This window comes from Daphnia pulex, chromosome 9 (assembly GCF_021134715.1).
Source record: "Daphnia pulex isolate KAP4 chromosome 9, ASM2113471v1".
Lineage (NCBI taxonomy): Eukaryota > Metazoa > Arthropoda > Branchiopoda > Diplostraca > Daphniidae > Daphnia > Daphnia pulex.
Genome location: NC_060025.1, coordinates 3340362 through 3359261, shown reverse-complemented (window position 1 = coordinate 3359261; position 18900 = coordinate 3340362). Strand labels below are relative to the sequence as shown.

General features: G+C 42.4%; 4 protein-coding genes across 8 annotated transcripts; 2 read left to right on the top strand and 2 right to left on the bottom strand.

Annotated features, from left to right (window-relative positions):
* Positions 1 to 33: 33 nt before the first annotated feature.
* On the top strand, positions 34 to 2009 carry LOC124202578 (ras-related GTP-binding protein A). Its single transcript, XM_046598936.1, has 7 exons — positions 34 to 472; positions 627 to 726; positions 793 to 1082; positions 1147 to 1242; positions 1313 to 1527; positions 1591 to 1706; positions 1768 to 2009. Exons 1-7 carry the CDS (start codon positions 461 to 463, stop codon positions 1863 to 1865), a joined length of 927 nt encoding a protein of 308 aa, XP_046454892.1. The 5' UTR covers positions 34 to 460; the 3' UTR covers positions 1866 to 2009.
* On the bottom strand, positions 2010 to 14935 carry LOC124202573 (serine/threonine-protein kinase 26-like). Of its 5 annotated transcripts, none has more exons than XM_046598925.1 (10): positions 8963 to 9511; positions 6137 to 6746; positions 5262 to 5486; positions 5014 to 5179; positions 4725 to 4882; positions 4453 to 4638; positions 4239 to 4384; positions 3478 to 4150; positions 3219 to 3409; positions 2010 to 3149 (listed from the first exon to the last, which is right to left on the bottom strand). In XM_046598925.1, exons 2-10 carry the CDS (start codon positions 6674 to 6676, stop codon positions 3137 to 3139), a joined length of 2298 nt encoding a protein of 765 aa, XP_046454881.1. In that variant the 5' UTR covers positions 6677 to 6746; positions 8963 to 9511; the 3' UTR covers positions 2010 to 3136. The 5 variants fall into 5 exon arrangements, with proteins under 5 accessions (XP_046454881.1, XP_046454882.1, XP_046454885.1 ...); XM_046598926.1 differs by having other exon boundaries at positions 6137 to 6743; positions 8963 to 9363; XM_046598929.1 differs by lacking the exons at positions 6137 to 6746; positions 8963 to 9511 and adding an exon at positions 14472 to 14935.
* Positions 14936 to 15263: 328 nt separating this feature from the next.
* On the bottom strand, positions 15264 to 16891 carry LOC124202577 (leucine carboxyl methyltransferase 1-like). Its single transcript, XM_046598935.1, has 5 exons — positions 16391 to 16891; positions 16140 to 16323; positions 15837 to 16078; positions 15659 to 15768; positions 15264 to 15587 (listed from the first exon to the last, which is right to left on the bottom strand). Exons 1-5 carry the CDS (start codon positions 16601 to 16603, stop codon positions 15377 to 15379), a joined length of 960 nt encoding a protein of 319 aa, XP_046454891.1. The 5' UTR covers positions 16604 to 16891; the 3' UTR covers positions 15264 to 15376.
* A 26-nt stretch (positions 16892 to 16917) lies between these two features.
* Positions 16918 to 18828, top strand: LOC124202575 (DNA polymerase delta subunit 3-like). Its single transcript, XM_046598932.1, has 5 exons — positions 16918 to 17209; positions 17276 to 17331; positions 17396 to 18252; positions 18323 to 18490; positions 18562 to 18828. Exons 1-5 carry the CDS (start codon positions 17138 to 17140, stop codon positions 18732 to 18734), a joined length of 1326 nt encoding a protein of 441 aa, XP_046454888.1. The 5' UTR covers positions 16918 to 17137; the 3' UTR covers positions 18735 to 18828.
* The last annotated feature ends 72 nt before the right edge of the window (positions 18829 to 18900 follow it).

Below are 18900 nucleotides of genomic sequence, written 5' to 3'. Positions count from 1 at the left end.
AAAACGCACCTGCTGGAAACTTGCTCTCAAAGGAGTTGGACTGCCACGTGAATAGACGTGCTTCGATCATCATACGGAATTATTGAAGGGAAAGCCATAATTTGTCACGTCGCCCTCGACTGAATTTACGTATGTACAATGGAACGCCAACGCCCAATCCGGAATGAACAAAATAATATAGTCCCGTTTTTTTTTTTTCAAAATAAGAATTTTATTTTGGTTCTCAGTTTACGGATGTCTCGAGTTGTGTTTTCGAGGGATATCGCGCATAGAATCACGATTACATTTTGTCGAGAGTTAAAGAAAGGGGGCGGTTCAGTTTGACCCGCTCTTTTATTCTGTTTTGTTTATCGTCAGCAGACGATTCCATCATCTTTCAATTTCAGTCTTCAAAGAGAGGGGTGACTCGAGATTTATACTCTTCTTCCAGGAATTTTTCGATCAAAACAGCTTTTACAAAATGAAGAAGAAGGTGAAATAATCTTTAATTAATTTATATTCAAAATATTCATTTAAATCAAGCGGCGATCTGGTCAAATCTGTACATGAATTCACGCCCACAGGACTGTGACCCGCCTATCAAATTGAGAATGTACTCGATAATAAAAATTTTGATAATTATTTAGGTGCTTTTAATGGGTAAAAGTGGATCTGGAAAGACCAGTATGAGATCAATCATATTTGCCAATTACATTGCCAGGGATACCAGGAGACTTGGTGCCACAAGTATGTTTTGTCATATGAAAGTTGGCTAATCTATTGCAACAACTAATGTAATGCTTTGGTTTGTAGTTGATGTGGAACACTCTCATGTCCGTTTCCTGGGAAATCTAGTCCTCAACTTGTGGGATTGCGGAGGCCAAGAGGCATTCATGGAGAACTACTTTGCCAGTCAACGAGACAACATCTTTCGGAATGTTGAGGTTCTCATCTATGTGTTTGATGTGGAGTCGAGAGAGCTGGAGAAAGATATGCACTATTACCAGAGCTGCCTGGAGGCCATCTTGCAAAACTCACCAGAAGCCAAGATATTTTGCCTCATCCATAAAATGGATTTGGTGCAAGAAGATCAACGGGACTTGGTATTACCCAATAAAGCAATCAAAAGGGACTAGAAGAATGTCAAATATTTTACTGTTGGATTAGATATTCCGCGAGCGTGAAGAAAACCTTCAACGTCTGTCGAAGCCATTGGATTGCACATGTTTCCGGACATCAATTTGGGATGAAACTCTCTACAAAGTGATTGAAAAATCTTACTGCTTTTTCATTTACAATTTGCTGAACGGATTTCCTTTTTCTTTTGTGGTAGGCGTGGTCGTCGATAGTTTACATGCTCATCCCGAATGTCAAGGAACTCGAGTGTAGTCTGACCAATTTCGCTGATATTATCGACGCGGACGAAGTGCTGCTGTTCGAGCGAGCAACTTTTCTTGTGATTTCACACACAGAACGCCGCCCACATCGAGACCCCCATCGTTTCGAGAAAGTCTCCAACATAATCAAACAATTCAAACTGAGTTGCAGGTATTTATCGCAAATGATTTTGCTCCAATCGTCCGTTGTTTCTTAACATTTTGATCTCGACAGCAAATTGGCAGCGCAATTCCAATCAATGGAAGTGCGAAACTCGAACTTTGCAGCTTTCATCGACGTATTTACATCCAACACTTATGTCATGGTCGTTACGTCCGACTCGACCATTCGTGAGTTTCACTTTTTTATTTAAATCAAAGATTTATTTAAATTTCTCTTTTCATTGCGTAGCTTCTGCCGCGACGCTGATGAACATGAAGAATGCACGGAAACACTTTGAGAAGTTGGAAAAGCTGAGTGAAAGCCAGTCATCGATGGGGGTCCGCTGATTTTCTTTTCAATTCGGAAGATAAAAGGCATTCAAACCCGTGAACCTGTTAACAAATTAACAAAGGAGCATCCACCCACCTCTAATTCTTTTGATAATTGTTGCATCTTTGAAGACAAAATAGAGCGAAAGCAAAAAAGCTGAATTTGGAGTTGTTGAAATTTTGTATTAGTTTAAATCATTTTGATGGATGGGAGAGGAGGAGGGAAGTGTGTGGTATGAAAAAAACATTCACGGTATTTTTTCCTTTTAAATTTTTCTTTTGCTCTTTTCTTTAACTATTTGCAAAAAATGGGGAGAGAAAGGGGGGTAGAAGGTCTGTACAAAGAAAACCCTAAAAAAGATATTACAAACACACACGCAAAATGTAGAGGCGAGCGGAAATGAAACAACCAAACAAAAGAAATGAAGAAGAGCCTGGGGAGGGAATTGAACCGAATGATGTTTTTTTTTTGTTTAACTTTTTCACTAAATACGTTGGAAGAATCAAAAAGGACTTGCAACAAGGTTTTTTTTTTTAATTACACCACACACCAATAAAAATTTGATTTTTTTTCTCAACTGTTTCAAATCCTATGGTTCAAAAAAATCTTCCATCCCTAAAGACTTTTTAAGTGTAGCGCACGACTACCTCAAAAACAAACAACTTTTTCTTCTTTTCGTTTTTTTGTGACTTTCCGTTTGCATTCCCAATTAAATGAAAACAAAACAAAAATGTTTAAATTTCAACCACAGAGAGAAGGAGAGAAGGGAAAAACATTTTTCTCCACAAGGTAGTTATATAACACAATCACGCTAGGACTCTCTTTTCTCCCCTTATTAATAATAAATTGATTTTCTTATTTTTAAATTGTTTGAAAGAAAAAAAAAAAGAATATTTTTTGAAAATTCCCCGGATCCTCCTCCTCCCCTCCATCGACAACATTTCTCTCTCTACGGCACACACAACATACACGCACACACTCTCGGAGCTGTGGGAGGGCGGAAGGAACCGCTCCGGATACAATAACAGGAGGGGGAGGGGGGAAATGATTAACAATAGTTATATCAGCTATTCTTCTTTTCTCTCTTTTTTTCCTTATTCTTCTGATTCTCTTATTTTTTGTTTGTTTGTTTAATTATATGTAAAACAAAGACGAGAGGAGGGGAGGGAATTGGTGATGATGATGGCGTCGTCATCGGGTTAGACAACAAAATTTTTCTCGCTCGATAAGTACGATCAGCTTCTTCTTTTTGTTTCAAATTTCGCTTGAATTAGGTCTCTCATGTCACCTAGGATGAATCTCTGTCAAAGTGTCCAATTTTAAAAATTCAATTCCAATGCATAAAATCGAATGATTCCTCAATGAATTACCTAATCATTCGATCGACGACAGATTTGACGCGGGACTCGGTCATGTTGGGCACCATTTTGGCCAGCAAATCTCGAACAAAGAGTTCCGTGACGCCTGGACTGGACCTCTCGGCCATCTCGAAAGCGTGGAGCAATTCATCCAGCGGACTTTTACCGTTGCCACCGTTGCCACCGCGATACCTCTTTGATAGCTGCAGGACAAAATGTTTTAAAATTATAAAATAACCCAAAATTTGTTGATTAGTTGTGACAAATTTACGTCGACAAGGAGGGGCGATATGACGGTGGGCACGGCATTCTTTGGCCTCGAATTGTGCTGCTGCTGCGAGGATCTGTGAGGTTTTGTCGTAGTGTCCGGCTCGTCATTATTGCGCCGGTTGAGATCCTTAATGGGTGGAGGCGGGGCCTGTTGCTTTTCACCGCGGCTTCGCTGCTGCTGCTGCTGATGATGATGATGTTCAGTGCGACTGTCTCTGTCCCGTTCCGGCTCCTCAAATCTCCTGACTCCGACCTCGCCGGCCCTCGAAGGGCTGGCCTGTAACCTCCTGTTGTTCTGGTCTGGTTGTTTGCTGGGACTGGACAACTCTTTGGGAGGCGATTTGGATAGCTCGGCATCGGATCGTGACAGGTTTCGATCGCCCGAGGAGTTGGTGGTGGTAGACGAGGCGACGGAGGCGGCCGCGACAACCGTCACGGAATTCCCGTTCATCGGACTCTTGACCGGCGCTGAAGATGGCGGGGAACGTGACTGCTGCTGCTGCTCAGAGGATGACAACACCTTGTTGGTGCTGCTGGTAGTGGTCGACTCTTTGTTATCTCCTCCGTTGTCGCTCCAATCCGACGGGTAGCCACTGCGGGCCACGATCGACTCGATGCTCGTCACCGTGTTGATCCACGGATCGCTGGCGTCGTTGTCCGTGTGAGAGCCCTCACTAAATGAAATGAAATCAAACGGAAATTCTTGTGAATCTGTTCAAACAACCCAACAAGTGTCAAATATATGAAAACCGGTTTTCGTACGAGTCGGAGTTGTCGGAATCGGTGCCACTGTCGCCGTTGTGCATCATCCGCCATTTTTTGAAGCGGTCAATCAGGTCGATCAGGTAGGGATTCTTTTTGGCCTTGCGGATGAAAGGCGTTTTCAGCAGCTCCTTGGCCGTTGGCCTCTGTTTTAATCAAATCAAATGAAGTTATTTTTTTCAATTTTCGATTCCGACCGGAATTTCATTTATACATTTTCGGGATCTTTATTGAGACAAGCTTCAACAAACTCCTTAAACTGCTTGGAGTAATTGCCCGTCAATTGAGGCGGATTGTTCTTTGGGATGAGGAAGAGGACCCGCATGGGATGCAAATCGGAATTGGGTGGCTCCCCTTTGGCAAGTTCGATAGCCGTGATGCCCAGCGACCATATGTCCGCCTGGAAACGCCAACACAGAAAAATGTCGTTAGCAAGAAAACTAAAACTGGAAAAACGGGTTGGACAACACCAGAATGTCGCCTTACTTTTGAGTCGTAGGCTGATTGCTTGATGACTTCAGGTGCCATCCAGAAGGGCGTTCCCACAAAGGTGTTGCGCTTGCTGGTCGTGTTGGTCAACTGGCCGGCAACGCCGAAATCCGCCAATTTCACGTCGCCCTGCTCGCTCAGCAACACGTTGGCAGCTGCGGGGAAAGAGAAAACGGGAGGTGGTGATGATGATGATGATGACGGCCAACATTAGCCAAACGGCCAAGGCCGTGCTCTTCTTGGAAGAAATCATTTTTGTTGATTATTATTTAAAATTTTCTCTCACCTTTAATGTCGCGATGGAGTTTGCGTTCAGAGTGAAGGTACTCCAAGCCCTTGAGCACTTCGCGGAGGATGATGGCGATTTGCATTTCGTCGAAATGGCCGGCCTTCATCAGGTCGAGCGCCGAACCGCCGCCCAGGTACTCCATAATGATCCACAGTTTCGTCTCCTAACAGACAAAGAAAAAAAAGAGAAATTCGTCAGTCTGAAATTTAAAAAAAAAAAAAGAAATTTTGAATTTGGGTTTTTACTTTGAGGTAGGATCCGTAGTAGCGAGTGACGTAAGGGCTATCGCACTGCGACAACACCATAATCTCCTGCTGGATGTCTTCGATCTCATCTTCGGCTTCTTCCAGGTCGATGATTTTGATGGCCACGATCTGCTGCGTCCGGTTGTCGATGCCTTTAAACACTTCGCCAAACGAGCCCTTGCCGATCCTCTCCTGTTTGGTGAAGATCAATTCGGGATCCACTTTCTACAACCAAGAAAAATTCAGACAAACAAAAACAAAAATTTGTATTTAGATAAAAGTATTCGGGAATCAGTCAGAAAGGCGAAACGTGACGTCATAACGGGATGCCTTTTTATGGCTAAGGCCAGACCGATGATCGAGTGCCGAATGTTTGACACACTTGTGTGTGTGCCTTGTGTGCATCAACTAACGGTGAAAACACGATTTGCTTTTTTCACCGTCCCGTCTTGACCAACGTCCAAAAAGGTCGTTTTAAGTGCTGGCCCTAGGGGCGACGGAATACCTACTCAAGATAACTCGCAAGTTATCACTCTCCTCCTGCTGCTGCCAGCACTCGACGCAAAACGCATATCGACTGGCCAAAAAAAAAAGAACCGGATAAAATGGCCGGAAGAATAATAACGAAAAATGTAAAAAAGACACGAAGAACATGAGACTAATAATCATCCGCCCATGGAAGCGTCAAGCGTGGCCGGTTTTCTTTTTTTCTTTTCTTTCTTTCTCTTTTAATAGAAAATCGTCAGGTGACATTCACGGACCGGTCGTCAAACGACACGGGGGGGAAATTGGCACACACGGCAATAATTCTCGTCCCGTTTGTCCCTTTTTAGTTTTTTTAGTTTTAGTTTTCTTTTTTTTTCCAATGTTTTTACCATCCGGGACGTTAAGCCACCGGTGCCGATTGCACGCGACGGTGGCCGTTGCTGATTGGGTCGCTGCTGCAGCGAAGGATGTTGAATCAAGGCCGGCGGCAGACTGTTGCGATGTTGTTGGTGGCGATGATGTTTGTTGATGTTGTTGGCCCCGCTAATGGGATGACTGCCACTGCTGCTGCTGCTGCTGGTGGTATTGTTCCGGCTGCTGGGCGACGCCACCGGAAGGTGGTGGGCAGCAGCAGCGGCGGCCGCCACCACGGGCATGGAGACAGCCGGTCTCATCCCGCCACCCATTCCGGCTCCGTAGGCGTCCAAGTGTCCGGTAGATCCTCCGTACGAGTGCTTGAGCTTGTAGCCCTTGGGCACGACGGGCTCCGATTTGGGCGACGAGGATTTGGAGCCGAGTCCGCCCCAGAAGGCCGAGAGCGGGCGAGGCCGGTCGCTCGACAAACTGCTGCCGCTCCGGTTGCCACTGCTGGCGCTGCTGGCGCTGCTTCCCAACGATTTGTCGCGCTTCATCTCGCCGATGATGCCCATGTCTCAACTCACTCACGGCCGCCGCCAGTCCATACGACTCCTCACCCCACCCCTCTCCAAGAGATTTCTTCTTGGATTCAAAATAATTGAGAAACAATTACCAATTGGTTTTCTTATTATTATTTTTTGGTTTAGACCATCCGCAGATGGAATGAAATTGAATTTCCCTTCAAACAGTTATTATCGAATGAATTGACTACACGGTGGGGGGGTTCGTCGTACTGTGTGGTGTGTGTGTAATGTCCGTTTTCTGGATGATTGCTCGCTCATTTTCCCTTGGCGATCATTAAAAATTAACCGCTCAAAGCGATCGCTTCGCTTGTTGGCTCCAACAAAACAAACGGACCTGAAGGGGAGAGAGAGAGAGAGAGAAAAGTTGTTTCTTCTTCTTCTTCTTGGGTTTCACGTCGACGTGGCGAAAGTGGCCGACCGTGTCCGAACGGATCTTTTGTTCGGAAAACAAAACAAAAAAAAACTCAAAAAATTCTCCTCCTCCTTGTCGAATATTTTTCCTTCACACGAACTCCCCCCTCTTCCCAAAAACACACACACGAAAGGCAAATAGGAAACAACCGAGACAGGAGAGTAAATGGGGGTTCGAAAATGCGTCGTGGCGGACACGTACGGACGGACGTGACGGCTCACACTCATCATCGTAGCCCCCGAACTTTTCAACGGCCTGCCACCGACTATATCTGTTGGAAAGAAAAATAGAGAAGAGAGAGAATATCATAATAAATCTCCCACCGCCGCCGCCACCACCGCACGGCCGTTCTGACTTCGTGACTCACGAATGTTTGAGGTGCCCAGGAAGAGAGAGGCCAAACGTTTTCTCCTGGGCAAAGGGGGGTAGAAAAAGAGCCGAGCCAACGGAGAAACAATGTCGTAGGGAGAATTGAAAAAACCTTCGACCAAAAAAACAACAACAACTGGAAAGCGATCTAGGGAACCTTGCACTACTTTTTTCATTTTATTTTTCGTTAATTCAGTTGATAGCGAATAACAAAAGCCGGTGGGAGGGGCCATTACGGAGAATATGAAGGGGCCTTGATGACAGATGTCGAGAGAGTTTCAAATTCGGTATCTTGCAAAACATCTGCCCAAGGTGACGGCCATGGAAAAATAAAAGGAAAATCCCCCCCCATCAAAAATAAAAACATTTAACCCGACCTCAATCAACAATTCCGTGTCAATTCCAATCGACATTTTCTTTTTGGGGTAGTAAATGGTGGTGCGGCTATATTTCGCCGTGCTAATCTGGTTCCGTTGGACGAGGAAAGCGGATGTGAACTATACGGCGCAGACGACGCAGCCGCAAGGTCGAAACCAACGGGACAACAAAAAAATGAACGAACGAAGAGAAAAGATTAGAAAGTTGTTTCGTCTTCTCTCTTTTCATTTTGTCTATTTCGGGGGGAAGGTTTTATTTTTGAAAAAAAAAAAACTTCTTCTTTAACGATTAACAACATTTTTTTAGATTTGAACGAAACTTGAGGGTAAAAAGAAAAAAATGACATTCTCACGCGCTGCCGATGATTCGCATGGCTGCAGACTAACACCGACGATTACACACATTGGGAGAAGCGAGTGAGAGAGAGAGAGAAAAAACGGTGAAATTGGTATTTTAATTCGCCTTTCCTTTTCTTCTTTTTGCACAAGATATAATAACGTGACTGGGCGGCGAGAGAGTTCACGATCGTCAATTGTTTTCCAAAGCATGTTTCTAGGACATACTAAACATTTCTCTTTTTTTTTTCTATCCTTCTCTCTACTGCTACTACTACTGCTGCTGCTGCTACAACTTCTTTATCATTTTTTGATTGGCATAACAATTCCCTCACACTCGACTTTGGGTTGGAATATAAATAAACATTCCTTTTCGTTCTTCCTGCAGCAGCTCATTTTTGGAATGAAATTTTTTTGGTTGGGGGAGAGAGAGAGCAACGCGGGGGAGTTGGTGTGTGTGTGTGCGACTATTTGTGTTGTGCAACCTTTTCCTTCTTCCAAAAAGTCTCTCGTCGACTTTGAAACCAAACCCACCTGTAGAGATTACCGAGACACACACACACACACACACGGGACCAGCTAAAGAGAGAGAGAGAGAGAAGGGGAAATTGTTGTTGCACCTAGCGGTCGACTTTCAAAACAGCCAAACACACACACACAAAACACACCTTTATTTTACCTGGGGACTCTCAAACAAAGCCTCGACAAAATGATTTTCTCGGTAAATTCTAATTTCATTCCCTCTGCTGTTGTTATTCAATCCACCTACGCTCTTCTTACCTTTTGATTTCTTCGAATCAAACTCCAAAAATTAAGCGATAATTGAATTTCAAGAAGAAATAAAAAAAAATGAAATTGAAAACGCAAATAAACTCCTTCAAAGTCAGGCACTAGACACTGTTGAAACGGAAGCGAAAGATTTGGTCGTTCATTTTTTGGTGTTGTTCTTTAGCCCATGGCGAATGTTTCACTTGTGCAGTTTCGCAGCTCAAAGAAAACGACACGAACACACACACACACGAGCACTCACACAGACAGAGAGACACAGGCGCACTTGCAACCAACACCACGAAAAGAGAGTCTGGTAAGCTGCTGGTTCGCCAGCAACTTGGTCAATGACTGTGGAAGGTTTTGCCTTTTCTGTTCGGTTCTGTTCTGTTCTCTCTCTGGCTCAGGGAAAAAGTGTATAAAACCCATCTCTCCTCTTTCGACTCTCTTCCATTCTCCTCTTTTCCAACTCCACCTTCCAACCCAATGTTTTTGTCTGTTCTCTCTTGACTCCGCTGCTGCTGCTCGGTCGTGTCGTGTTGTATACACACAAACTTACTCCGGATGGAAGGAAGGAGAGAGAGAGAGGGAATGAGAAGGGGGGAGAGAGAAAAAAAAAATGGTCAGCGCCAATCACAAATCGCTGCATGCCAAAGTCAAACGTCTTTTCATTTTTTTTTAGATTTTTAGATTTTTGACGGGGCGAAAAATAAAATCTTGGATGGATAGTGAGTACCGTTGCGGATGTTTTTCTCTCTGGTTCTTTAGACAATATTTCATCCGGTGACAGTTGTTGTTGTTTGCGGAGAAACGGGATTGGCGTATTAAATAAATAAAACGTTCGATTGTTGTTGTTGTTGTCAAATTTTTCTTTTGAATATTTGCCATCATCATCGTTTCCCGGGAGAGGTTTTTTTTTTCTTACAAGGCATTCCCGTTAGATCGTAATCCTTCTTGACGCAAGGGATATATCTACTTCTCAGACGTGTGTGTAGTGTATGCTCGTGCCTGTGTTATGTTTCCCAAGCTGGAGGTATAGTATGGAGAGCTGGCTGGCTGGATGGGTCCGCCCCATTCGAAAGCGTTGAACTCGTCACACCTGGGGCGGATTGGAGGGGCGGACCAAACACAAAAGAAGTCGACGAAGAAAAGTATTTTTCTCTACTTCTTCCAGTCTTATTCTTCTTATACAGAAAAAAAAAGGTTTCTTTCGATGGCCATCTTTTCCACATGTACAAATCGACTTGTGTGTATGTAGAGATGGCGAGATAAAAGAGCTGGGAAAAGAAAAAAAGGAACAAAAGGGTCCGGATCCGGGATAACATCGGAAATACCATGACATCCGGCTAAATGAGTCTGGATTACGCCACCGCCATTACTACAACGATTGTCTTATATTACGTAGTACTATAAAACAGATTGTTTGTGACTCATTTGGCTCTGGTGATGCGGGGTGGTGTATGGATGGTACGGATGTCCCCCAACACAAAATGGAATGAAATATTTTTTTCATGCTTGCCGTCAAGACCAAATGGATGACGTCAATTCCTTCCTCTTTTCGTGACTCACTGGCCACTACAGTCCCGCGTGAATGAGAAACAAATCTATGCCACACTCAGACACGCATCCCATTTTTTTCCGCGAACAAACACAATCATTAAAAATCGGTTCGTGGTGCAATATCGGTCGGATAATAATAATAATGATGATAAAAGAAAAGAAAACAATAGCCCCTCCTGTCCTCCTGCGATTATTTGAAGACTCCCAATAAAATCAAATAATAATAAAAGAAGAAAAGAAAGACAACTGGCGCTGAATTGTGTCACGGACCGCGGCGTTCGATTACAAACAAACTCGGCCGTCACTTGACCGACCCGTATTACTTTTTTTTCCGCATTTGGTTTGCATTGGTAATGGGTTCGCTATAAGCAGCAAAAATCCCACCCAAAGAATCACTACGATCGAACGACCGATCACCCTCATTTCCGAAATCCCCCCTTCCCTCCCACTTCTCTATTGATCTATTCTACACAGTGCGGAACCCGCACGACGACATTATTTGAATGTAATCCAATTAAGGGGTTTTCGAGTGCGTGCGCCTTCAATTCAACAGCTCGACGGAATAAGAGCACAGGAGCAAACGAGTCCAAAATGTTAATAATTTTTTTAAATATTTTTTCCTTTTCTTAATCTTCATTTGCCATTTCCTTGGGGTTTTTTCGGTTTCATTCAAATCCCTCGGGGGTCGTCAAACAAAATGGTTGTCAATTCTACCGTCAGGTGGCGCCACGCGACGACAATCCCGTCCGATCGAGCGCTCGATTCAAAACCGCAAAACACACAGATGGATCCGACCGAGCAGACAGATGGTCCAAACACACACCGGGAAATTGGCGAATGAAAAAATAACACATTGGAATGAGGGGGAGGGAAAGAAACTCATTATCACATTGAACGAACTGTATCACACGCCAAAAAAACCTCATTACAAAAAAAATGTACCAGAAACCAAAGAAAAAAAGGGAAGAAAAAAATGTGTGGAAACACCTGGAACGCTCGTAATCAAAGCGGTAAATCTCATATAAAAAAAAAAGTCAAATTAAAAAGGAGAGGAGAGACGATAAGAGAAAAAAAAGGTAGCGAAAAATGTCTGATGGGCAATCAAAATAACAGCTCAAAAAAAAAGCGACGAAGCCAAAGACTTTTATGAAATTGCTAACAGGACACTTTGTCTGGAATTGAAACGAAATAAGCAATTCACGTCATCCTGTCGTGATAAAATTTCGAAGAAATGTAAAGAAATTTCGAAAACAAAAAAAGAAGGAAGAAATCTCTTTTTTTCCTCGTCTTAGGGTAATTTAGTTGGTCTAGCGTGACCTGAACGGCTACAAAGACGTCGGCGCCTCCGGTCATGTATGTGTGCACCAAGAATACCACACCAAGAGTATGTCTTTTAATGGAGCATCTTCTTCTTCAGGTTCTCTGAACTCAATTAGCGTTTAAACATGGCGCGCTGGCACGGAGGGGGAATAAAATAATATATACTTCTCGGAAAAAAAATGTGTTATGTGGACAAAGTTCAGTCGCTAACCTGATTCTTTTGTTTCAACCATTTCAAATCAAGAAATTACGATCTTATCGATTTCCCATTCTGGCGCTGCCTTTGCTTGTGTGTATTTTCTTTTTCTTTTTTTTAATTCGAATGATTTACGATTGTAGCTCGAGGCGAATATCACGCCATCTGTCGTCTCTCTCTCCCGGTATTTTTTTTTCCCCTCTCTCCCCCGTCCGTACCCCTGCAATGCGGTTCAATTTTTAACTGCCACCGAGGAAATAAATTTCTCAAAAAAATAACATCTCGTCGAGTGACAATGAGAAATGCTGGGGAAACTGGAAATCCCGGCTCAAACGGAATGAATTTTCTTCCACCACCACCAACAAAAAATAACAGCGTGCCGGAAAATGGTTTTTGCGACGTGCTCCGTTGTGCCGCTATCTTATCATCATCATTTTTTAAAATGTAAATAAGATCTCTTTTGTCAATGTCGTCATCAAAGTAGACGACAAAGAATGCGGCCTTGTTGACCGAGATACGTTTCTTAGTCGAGAAATATGCGAAAATCTCACCTCTGAGCGGGATCGATTGTAATCCTCGTAATACAGGAGACGGGAATCCATGTCTGTTCCAGGGTTGACAACAACAAACACACACACACACAGAGGCACACAGAGAGACACACGCGCACTCGGCAATAACCTCAAAAAGAGAAACCGGTTGGCTCTCAAACACAATCACGGCGACTCGGGTCGACACGGTCAGGTCAGACGGAGAGAGAAGAGAACAACCAAAACAAAAAATTAGACGACGATGACGGGATTCCGGGCGAATCACAGCGACGACGACATTGAAGCTAAAGGCTTTGCTGCTATATTATTATCACGCTGCCATGACAACCGTATCGTGGCGGAGGGAGAGAGAGAGAGAAAAGCCTTGGTGCAATTTCACACCGAAACGGAAGGAGGACGACTAGAATTCGGACAAGTCCGACTGGATGGAATTCATCCAAGCGACTGGCCTGGCCCACGGATGAGGATGGAAAAAGAGGCAGCGAGGCATTGACTCCTGTCTGTCCGAGACGCCAGGTGGTCGACTCTTTATTGTGATTGCAGTAACCACACAAGAGAAAAAAGAAGGAAAAAAAAAGGTACGAGACAGCCGGCGGGATTCTCTCTCTAACAATTCCAAGCTCAGCCACCAAATGGCCAGCAATTCGAGCAGCCTGAACCTGAAAATCCCGATAAATAATCGAACTTGAGAGTTCCTCGGCGATTTTCGAGTGTCGTCTATATAAAGAGGCAAACGGCGCCCGTTTTAACATCATAAAATGGCCAAAATGTCCAGGGGGCTCAATCTCGAAAAACAAGTTTCGCTTCTTTTGGGTTAACTTTTCTTCTTTCCACCTCTAACGCATGTAGACGACGACGCTCGGTTCCCTTGTGCTTCACGATATAATTTCATGTTTGAGAAAAGCTTCACGCTGAATGATTCCAAAATCCTTTAGGGGGCCCACAAGTCTCACGGACATTCCTGTCATTTTACACAGGCAGAGAGGGGCCAGCACAGCCGAAGGGTGACGGATCTCGTTTTTATTTTCTTCTTTTCTTTCTTCTTTTTTTAAATATTTGTTTTGGTTTGTGTTTTTGTGTGTGTGTTTGTTTTATTCCAACGGGAGGGGGGGACACCTAGCGACTGAAACGAACAATATCAAACAAAACCAGAAAGAACTTGAAAAACCATAACACGGGAATTTTAGATGATGAACGCGGTCGCCCCCTTTTTTATTTTTATTTTTGTCACGCAGACGCATCTCGCATTTCCGCACGAGCGCCATCTAAACACACACACGCACAAAAATGCGACACTTTTTTTTGTGTTGTCGGCTGTCTCTCTACTCGATAACACTCGAAATAAATAATCTACGGGTGATTAAAAACTCGAAAAAATCAAGAGGAAATGGCCCAAACTATTGGGGTAAAACTCGAGTTGTGAGAATAATCCCACACTGTTTGTTGTTTTTTGGAGTTTTCTCTGTCGGGAATTCAATGGCTCAAGTCCTTCTTTTATGATTTTCTTGTGTGTTTCCCACGTTCGTGATGAAGGCCACCTGCCGCCTGATTTGTTCCAGCACCCCCCTCTTTCTTTTCCATTTGTTAATAAGCATGACACAAAAGGGGTTTTGTGAAGAGATAGAGGGTGGGGGGGGGATGAACGGGTTGGCTCAACATCCGCCCGATTGACGAAAAACACAACTGGCAGAGTCGCGTGACCCGTAGGTCGTGAATGACAGGGGGAAAAAAAAACCCCAGCAGACTTGAACACGATACAATAATAACATGTCTGGCTTGCCATCTGAATTGTGCAGCCATTACTGCTGTGCGAGTGCCAGCAGACATCACAAGATCTCTCTTGACGTTGGGACCTGGAATAAATGTCAGATGGAATATCGAGATTCTCATTTACCTCTTTGTAATGATCCATTGACGAGAACATTCTTGACTGGTTTGACGAGCCAACTGCTTGCAGACCAGCATGAGGCAAGGTCACCCAGCTTTGATGTACGGGACAGCCAAAATCTCTCCAGTCCTTATTAGGCCTCCAGACAACACAACACTAAACAGTTTAAAACTGTCAAAGTTCACTTTTATCTCGATGTTTTCCTACTCACGATCAGTAAGGTTATCGCGAGCAGACAAACTATGCCTCATAACGGTGTAGCTCTGTTGTTACGTCACACACACTCGCCAAAATCGGAGGCCAAATTCAATATCCGAGTCCTCGTACAAATATTGCACAGACGTCTCTTTTAATTCAACTATTTAACTGCACATTTCGATTAAACCTCACGTCAATCTATCTCGAACGCCATGATAGATTTCAATAAGAAATTTATGTTTTATCAACAGCGTTGCCTGATAAGTTTCGACGCACTAGGGGGGACCGGGAAGAAACCTCACAAAACCAACAAACAACACCTGCGCATAGGCGGCATAGCTACAATTCTACATACTCTCTCTATCTCTAGCCATAGCTGGTCCCCTGCATTCATTACATACGGAGCATTAAAGGTGAAGACTTAGCGGTAATCTGATTACCAAGGCCTTTTATGTTTTATCGTCGCTGAGACACTGACGATGACACGCCTCGCAGTGATAAAGAAGAAAAAAACCTTGGGAAACATTATGAATGGCCAAATCAAATGTAGGAAAAATGCGTCACGTTGAATTTATCACGAGTAGAAAACTACAAACGCAGTTAGTGGAGTTAAACGTTTATTCTGTTATCTTTCTGCCGATGTATACAGGATCACTTTTATTTGAATAACTTTATAATAGCACGGTTGTTTGTTTTTTTTTCTTTTTACATTTTTAACTGATGTTTAACAAGTTCAACTTTAAATCGAGGCTGTCTTTCCATGCCACGCAGATGCAGTAATGATGAAAAAGTTGATCTAATAATTCTTTCTCGTCAAGGAATTCGATTTTTTCTATCCTTTGAATTTCCTGCGGTGATATTAGACCGTGGTAAACTTGGTTCATCTCCAGCGCTTGGGCTCCATCCCAGCCATTGAGAATAAATCTAATAAAAATTAGCATATATAAAAACTGATGAGTCGGCTTCCCATTTTTTTAAATATTCAATTTAATTACCGGTCTTCCTGCGTTTTCAGTGACGCGCAAGCTTCTACGCCCGCTAAAGAACAGCCCCTTGATCTCAAATTAGATAGCATGACGTCTCCAAAGCGATCAGTCATATTGACCTAAATGGATTACAAATTTAAGAGCTCGCATTTCTTCACGGCGATACTCTTATTAAAATAGTATATACCTGTTCATAGTTGATGCAGAAAGTGGTAGAAAATTTGTCCGCAATGAGTTGCAAAAGAGAGTGGCTGAATTGTATGGGCATGTAGACTAAAACACATTCGAAGAGAAAAAGGGTCGGTACGCTGAATTCCATTGAACACTCCTTTAGCTTTGACTCTACTTCGGATAACTTGCGTAGATCTGCCGATGCCAAATGATAGATCCCAGAATGCAACTCAGTGGTATTGTAACTCACTTCTTCATCTAAATAGCAAATTCCCAATTTAAATTAATATTAAGGAAATGAATGAGATGGAAAAAATACCATCACAGTGAAGAGCTTCCATCAGTTTGCTGTTGTTCTTGATATAGTGGCATTTACGTGAAGTAACATTGGCAAAATCTATTTCTACAAACTTTTTTACAGGTAGACCAGCACCCTTTAGTTTCCAGAAAAGAGTGTCAAAGCCAGCTCCAAAGTTTACAATTTGGCAATTTCCTTTCATAGCCTTTGAGAAAAAATTTTGGATTAATCAGATACTATTTCTTGAGGACACTTATAACTGTGGGAATTACCTTTATGAATTTTTCCACCATATTTGTTATCACTGTGACTCTTGCAAAGTAACCACGGTTAATTTCAGGGGTTTTCCTCTCAGTATTGCGTACCAGAAGAGGCAAGTAGGGGTCAGACCAATATCCCAGATGAACTGCAAATCTTTTACAGTGACTTGCATCGTCGTTTGTCGAACGAACGGCTTCATCTCCGTCCAAATTATGCCTGTCCATGGAAGGAATGAATCATGCGGGACTAAATCAAATTCAATCGCGTATTCCAACAGACGCTGGGAGTTTTAGATGGAATATGTGACTTTTCGAGTTTCGAGGATTTCCAAATGACTAAAGATTTTAGGTGTGAAGAATTGAGAAACGTAACCAATCTTTCCTTGTCTGAAATATCGTATTAAAACTACGAACTAATCGACTATAAATTATAAACTTTAAGTAGCCGATGACAAATTCATGACAAATTCATAACAAAACACATTGACAGCACTGGGGGGACAGCACTGCCATCTTTTAGCGGGAGTGACGGTGTAAACACTTAAATTCGATTCACGATCTGATCGCGATTTTTTAATGCCATTCATTCTAACATAAAATATTCGACTAAAAAGAACTTATTTTATTCTTTTTTCATAGTATTCAGAGTGGTATTTATTTTCATATAAATCAAATAAATTTGTATGCTGTTTTTTTTTAAATGGCAACTCTCAAGAAGTGCAAATAAAGGAATTGACGGCGGGAAAATAACAAACAAAAATGGCAGACTCCTCCGAGATGAACAATATGCTCGAAAATGTAGAACAACTCATCAACGACGAAAATAGGATTGTACGTGTGATAAATTAACTTGTGAATCATGTAAAGTGCTTATTTGGGTGTTTTTTTTCTTTCCAGGTTACCTATGAATTTCTCAGTCAAACTTGTGGTATCCATGTGAACTTGGCCAAGACGTAAGATAAAGATTAGATCTTATTTGTACATTTTGTGTCACTTACCAATGCTTACATTTCCCAGTGTATTAGGGAAATATGTTGATAATTTGAAGAAAAAGGTGCAGGATTCATCGTACCAGGTTGTTTATAGCTTGGGAGGATATATTGGTAAAAATCTGAAATTTCTCCTGGTCAGGGACATCAACCTTGAAGAAGCCAAGTCTAAATTTGAGAAGATTATTTCACTTCATATTTACAGCATACAAAAAGGGAAATTAGAAAAATTTGGTGTGCTGTACAATAGCAACATCACAGAAATAAAGAAAAGTATTCAACAGTGTTCTGGCCAAGCTGCCATCCAATGTCCAGCAGCAAAATTGAAGTCTCCTGCAGAGTTAGCTAGCAGTAATGTCACTGAAGTGCAGAAGAATCCTGAACCAGTGAAGCCTCCTCCGTCCACTTTAAAGAAAGAAGAAACAAGTTTGGATTCTACGTCTTTAAAGACAGAAGTTGCTGATCACACAACACAGGGAAAAGCAACAGCTAAGGAAAAGACATCCAGCAAATTACCTGCAACAAAAGGTGGAAAACCAGCTATTGCAGCATTTTTTGCTACTCAGCAGGCTATTGGAAGGGTTAATCCAGTCAAAGAGCCAGCAGAGAAAAAGGTGGTTGATGAAGAACCGAAAAAATCGGTAACACACAAAAGATTGATTCGTCAGTCGAGCGATGATGAGAGTGAGAATGAGAATAAAGATACCAATTCAGAAAAAGTTAAACCTACTAAACGATTCAAGCTGGCGGAAGAACCCCTGAAGTCGCATGAAACTAAAGCTAAAGCAAAGAAATCTCAGAAAAAGGCTAAACAATCCAAGTTATCCGGGAAGACTCAACGCAAAAGAATCCAACAGATTTCAGACTCTGAATCAAACAGCGATGGTAATTATTTATTCAGTACGGTAGTTGTTCGGAAAATAAACACATTCATACATTGTTTCAACTTTAATAGAGGAAGAAGAAGTTATTCTTTCCAGTCCTGAGGTGCCACCCCAGATGCCAGCTCCCATGTCAGAAGATGATGAGGATGTGCTAAATGCTACGGTTGTTGAACCCAAGAACAATAAGCGTAGTCGTAAACTGGTGGCAAAAACTTTCATGGATAAGGATGGTTATGTTGGTATGTTCATTGTTCATGTATTTTCATTTCTACGCTCTAACTTTGGCGAAATTTCTTTTTATTTTACCTAGTAACAACTAAAGAGTACGAGACTTGCGAAGAAAATGAAGCAAACGAAAATTCTACACCAAAAGAAAAAACTGCAGAAATTCCTAAGATTGAAACCAAGCCATCAGTAAAGCATCCCTCTCCTCCTGGCAAAACGAAGCAAAAATCCATTACAAGTTTTTTTACGCGCAAATAGTTTACTCTTTTAAATTCCCCCAGCTGGCTGCGTTTTTGTCAAATTTATCAAATACATCGTGTAAAAATTAATTCAATACAATCTCTAATTGCTACATTTTAGTCGAGACCATTTTTAGAAATTTCACAGTTTAACCCTTTGACCTTAACCATAACAATACAATCAA

Coding starts and splice junctions, on each gene's coding strand:
- LOC124202577 (XM_046598935.1), bottom strand. CDS start 16,603: ATGGACAGGCATAATTTGGACGGAGATGAAGCCGTTCGTTCGACAAAC. Junction 15,769..15,836: donor TCTGCATCAACTATGAACAG/GTATATACTATT, acceptor TAATCCATTTAG/GTCAATATGACTGATCGCTT. Junction 15,588..15,658: donor CTGAAAACGCAGGAAGACCG/GTAATTAAATTG, acceptor AATTTTTATTAG/ATTTATTCTCAATGGCTGGG.
- LOC124202575 (XM_046598932.1), top strand. CDS start 17,138: ATGGCAGACTCCTCCGAGATGAACAATATGCTCGAAAATGTAGAACAA. Junction 18,253..18,322: donor CTCTGAATCAAACAGCGATG/GTAATTATTTAT, acceptor CAACTTTAATAG/AGGAAGAAGAAGTTATTCTT. Junction 18,491..18,561: donor GGATAAGGATGGTTATGTTG/GTATGTTCATTG, acceptor TATTTTACCTAG/TAACAACTAAAGAGTACGAG.
- LOC124202573 (XM_046598925.1), bottom strand. CDS start 6,676: ATGGGCATCATCGGCGAGATGAAGCGCGACAAATCGTTGGGAAGCAGC. Junction 5,487..6,136: donor GTGGCTTAACGTCCCGGATG/GTAAAAACATTG, acceptor TCTTGGTTGTAG/AAAGTGGATCCCGAATTGAT. Junction 4,385..4,452: donor TCAATAAAGATCCCGAAAAT/GTATAAATGAAA, acceptor TGATTAAAACAG/AGGCCAACGGCCAAGGAGCT.
- LOC124202578 (XM_046598936.1), top strand. Junction 727..792: donor CAGGAGACTTGGTGCCACAA/GTATGTTTTGTC, acceptor TTTGGTTTGTAG/TTGATGTGGAACACTCTCAT. Junction 1,707..1,767: donor TACGTCCGACTCGACCATTC/GTGAGTTTCACT, acceptor TTCATTGCGTAG/CTTCTGCCGCGACGCTGATG.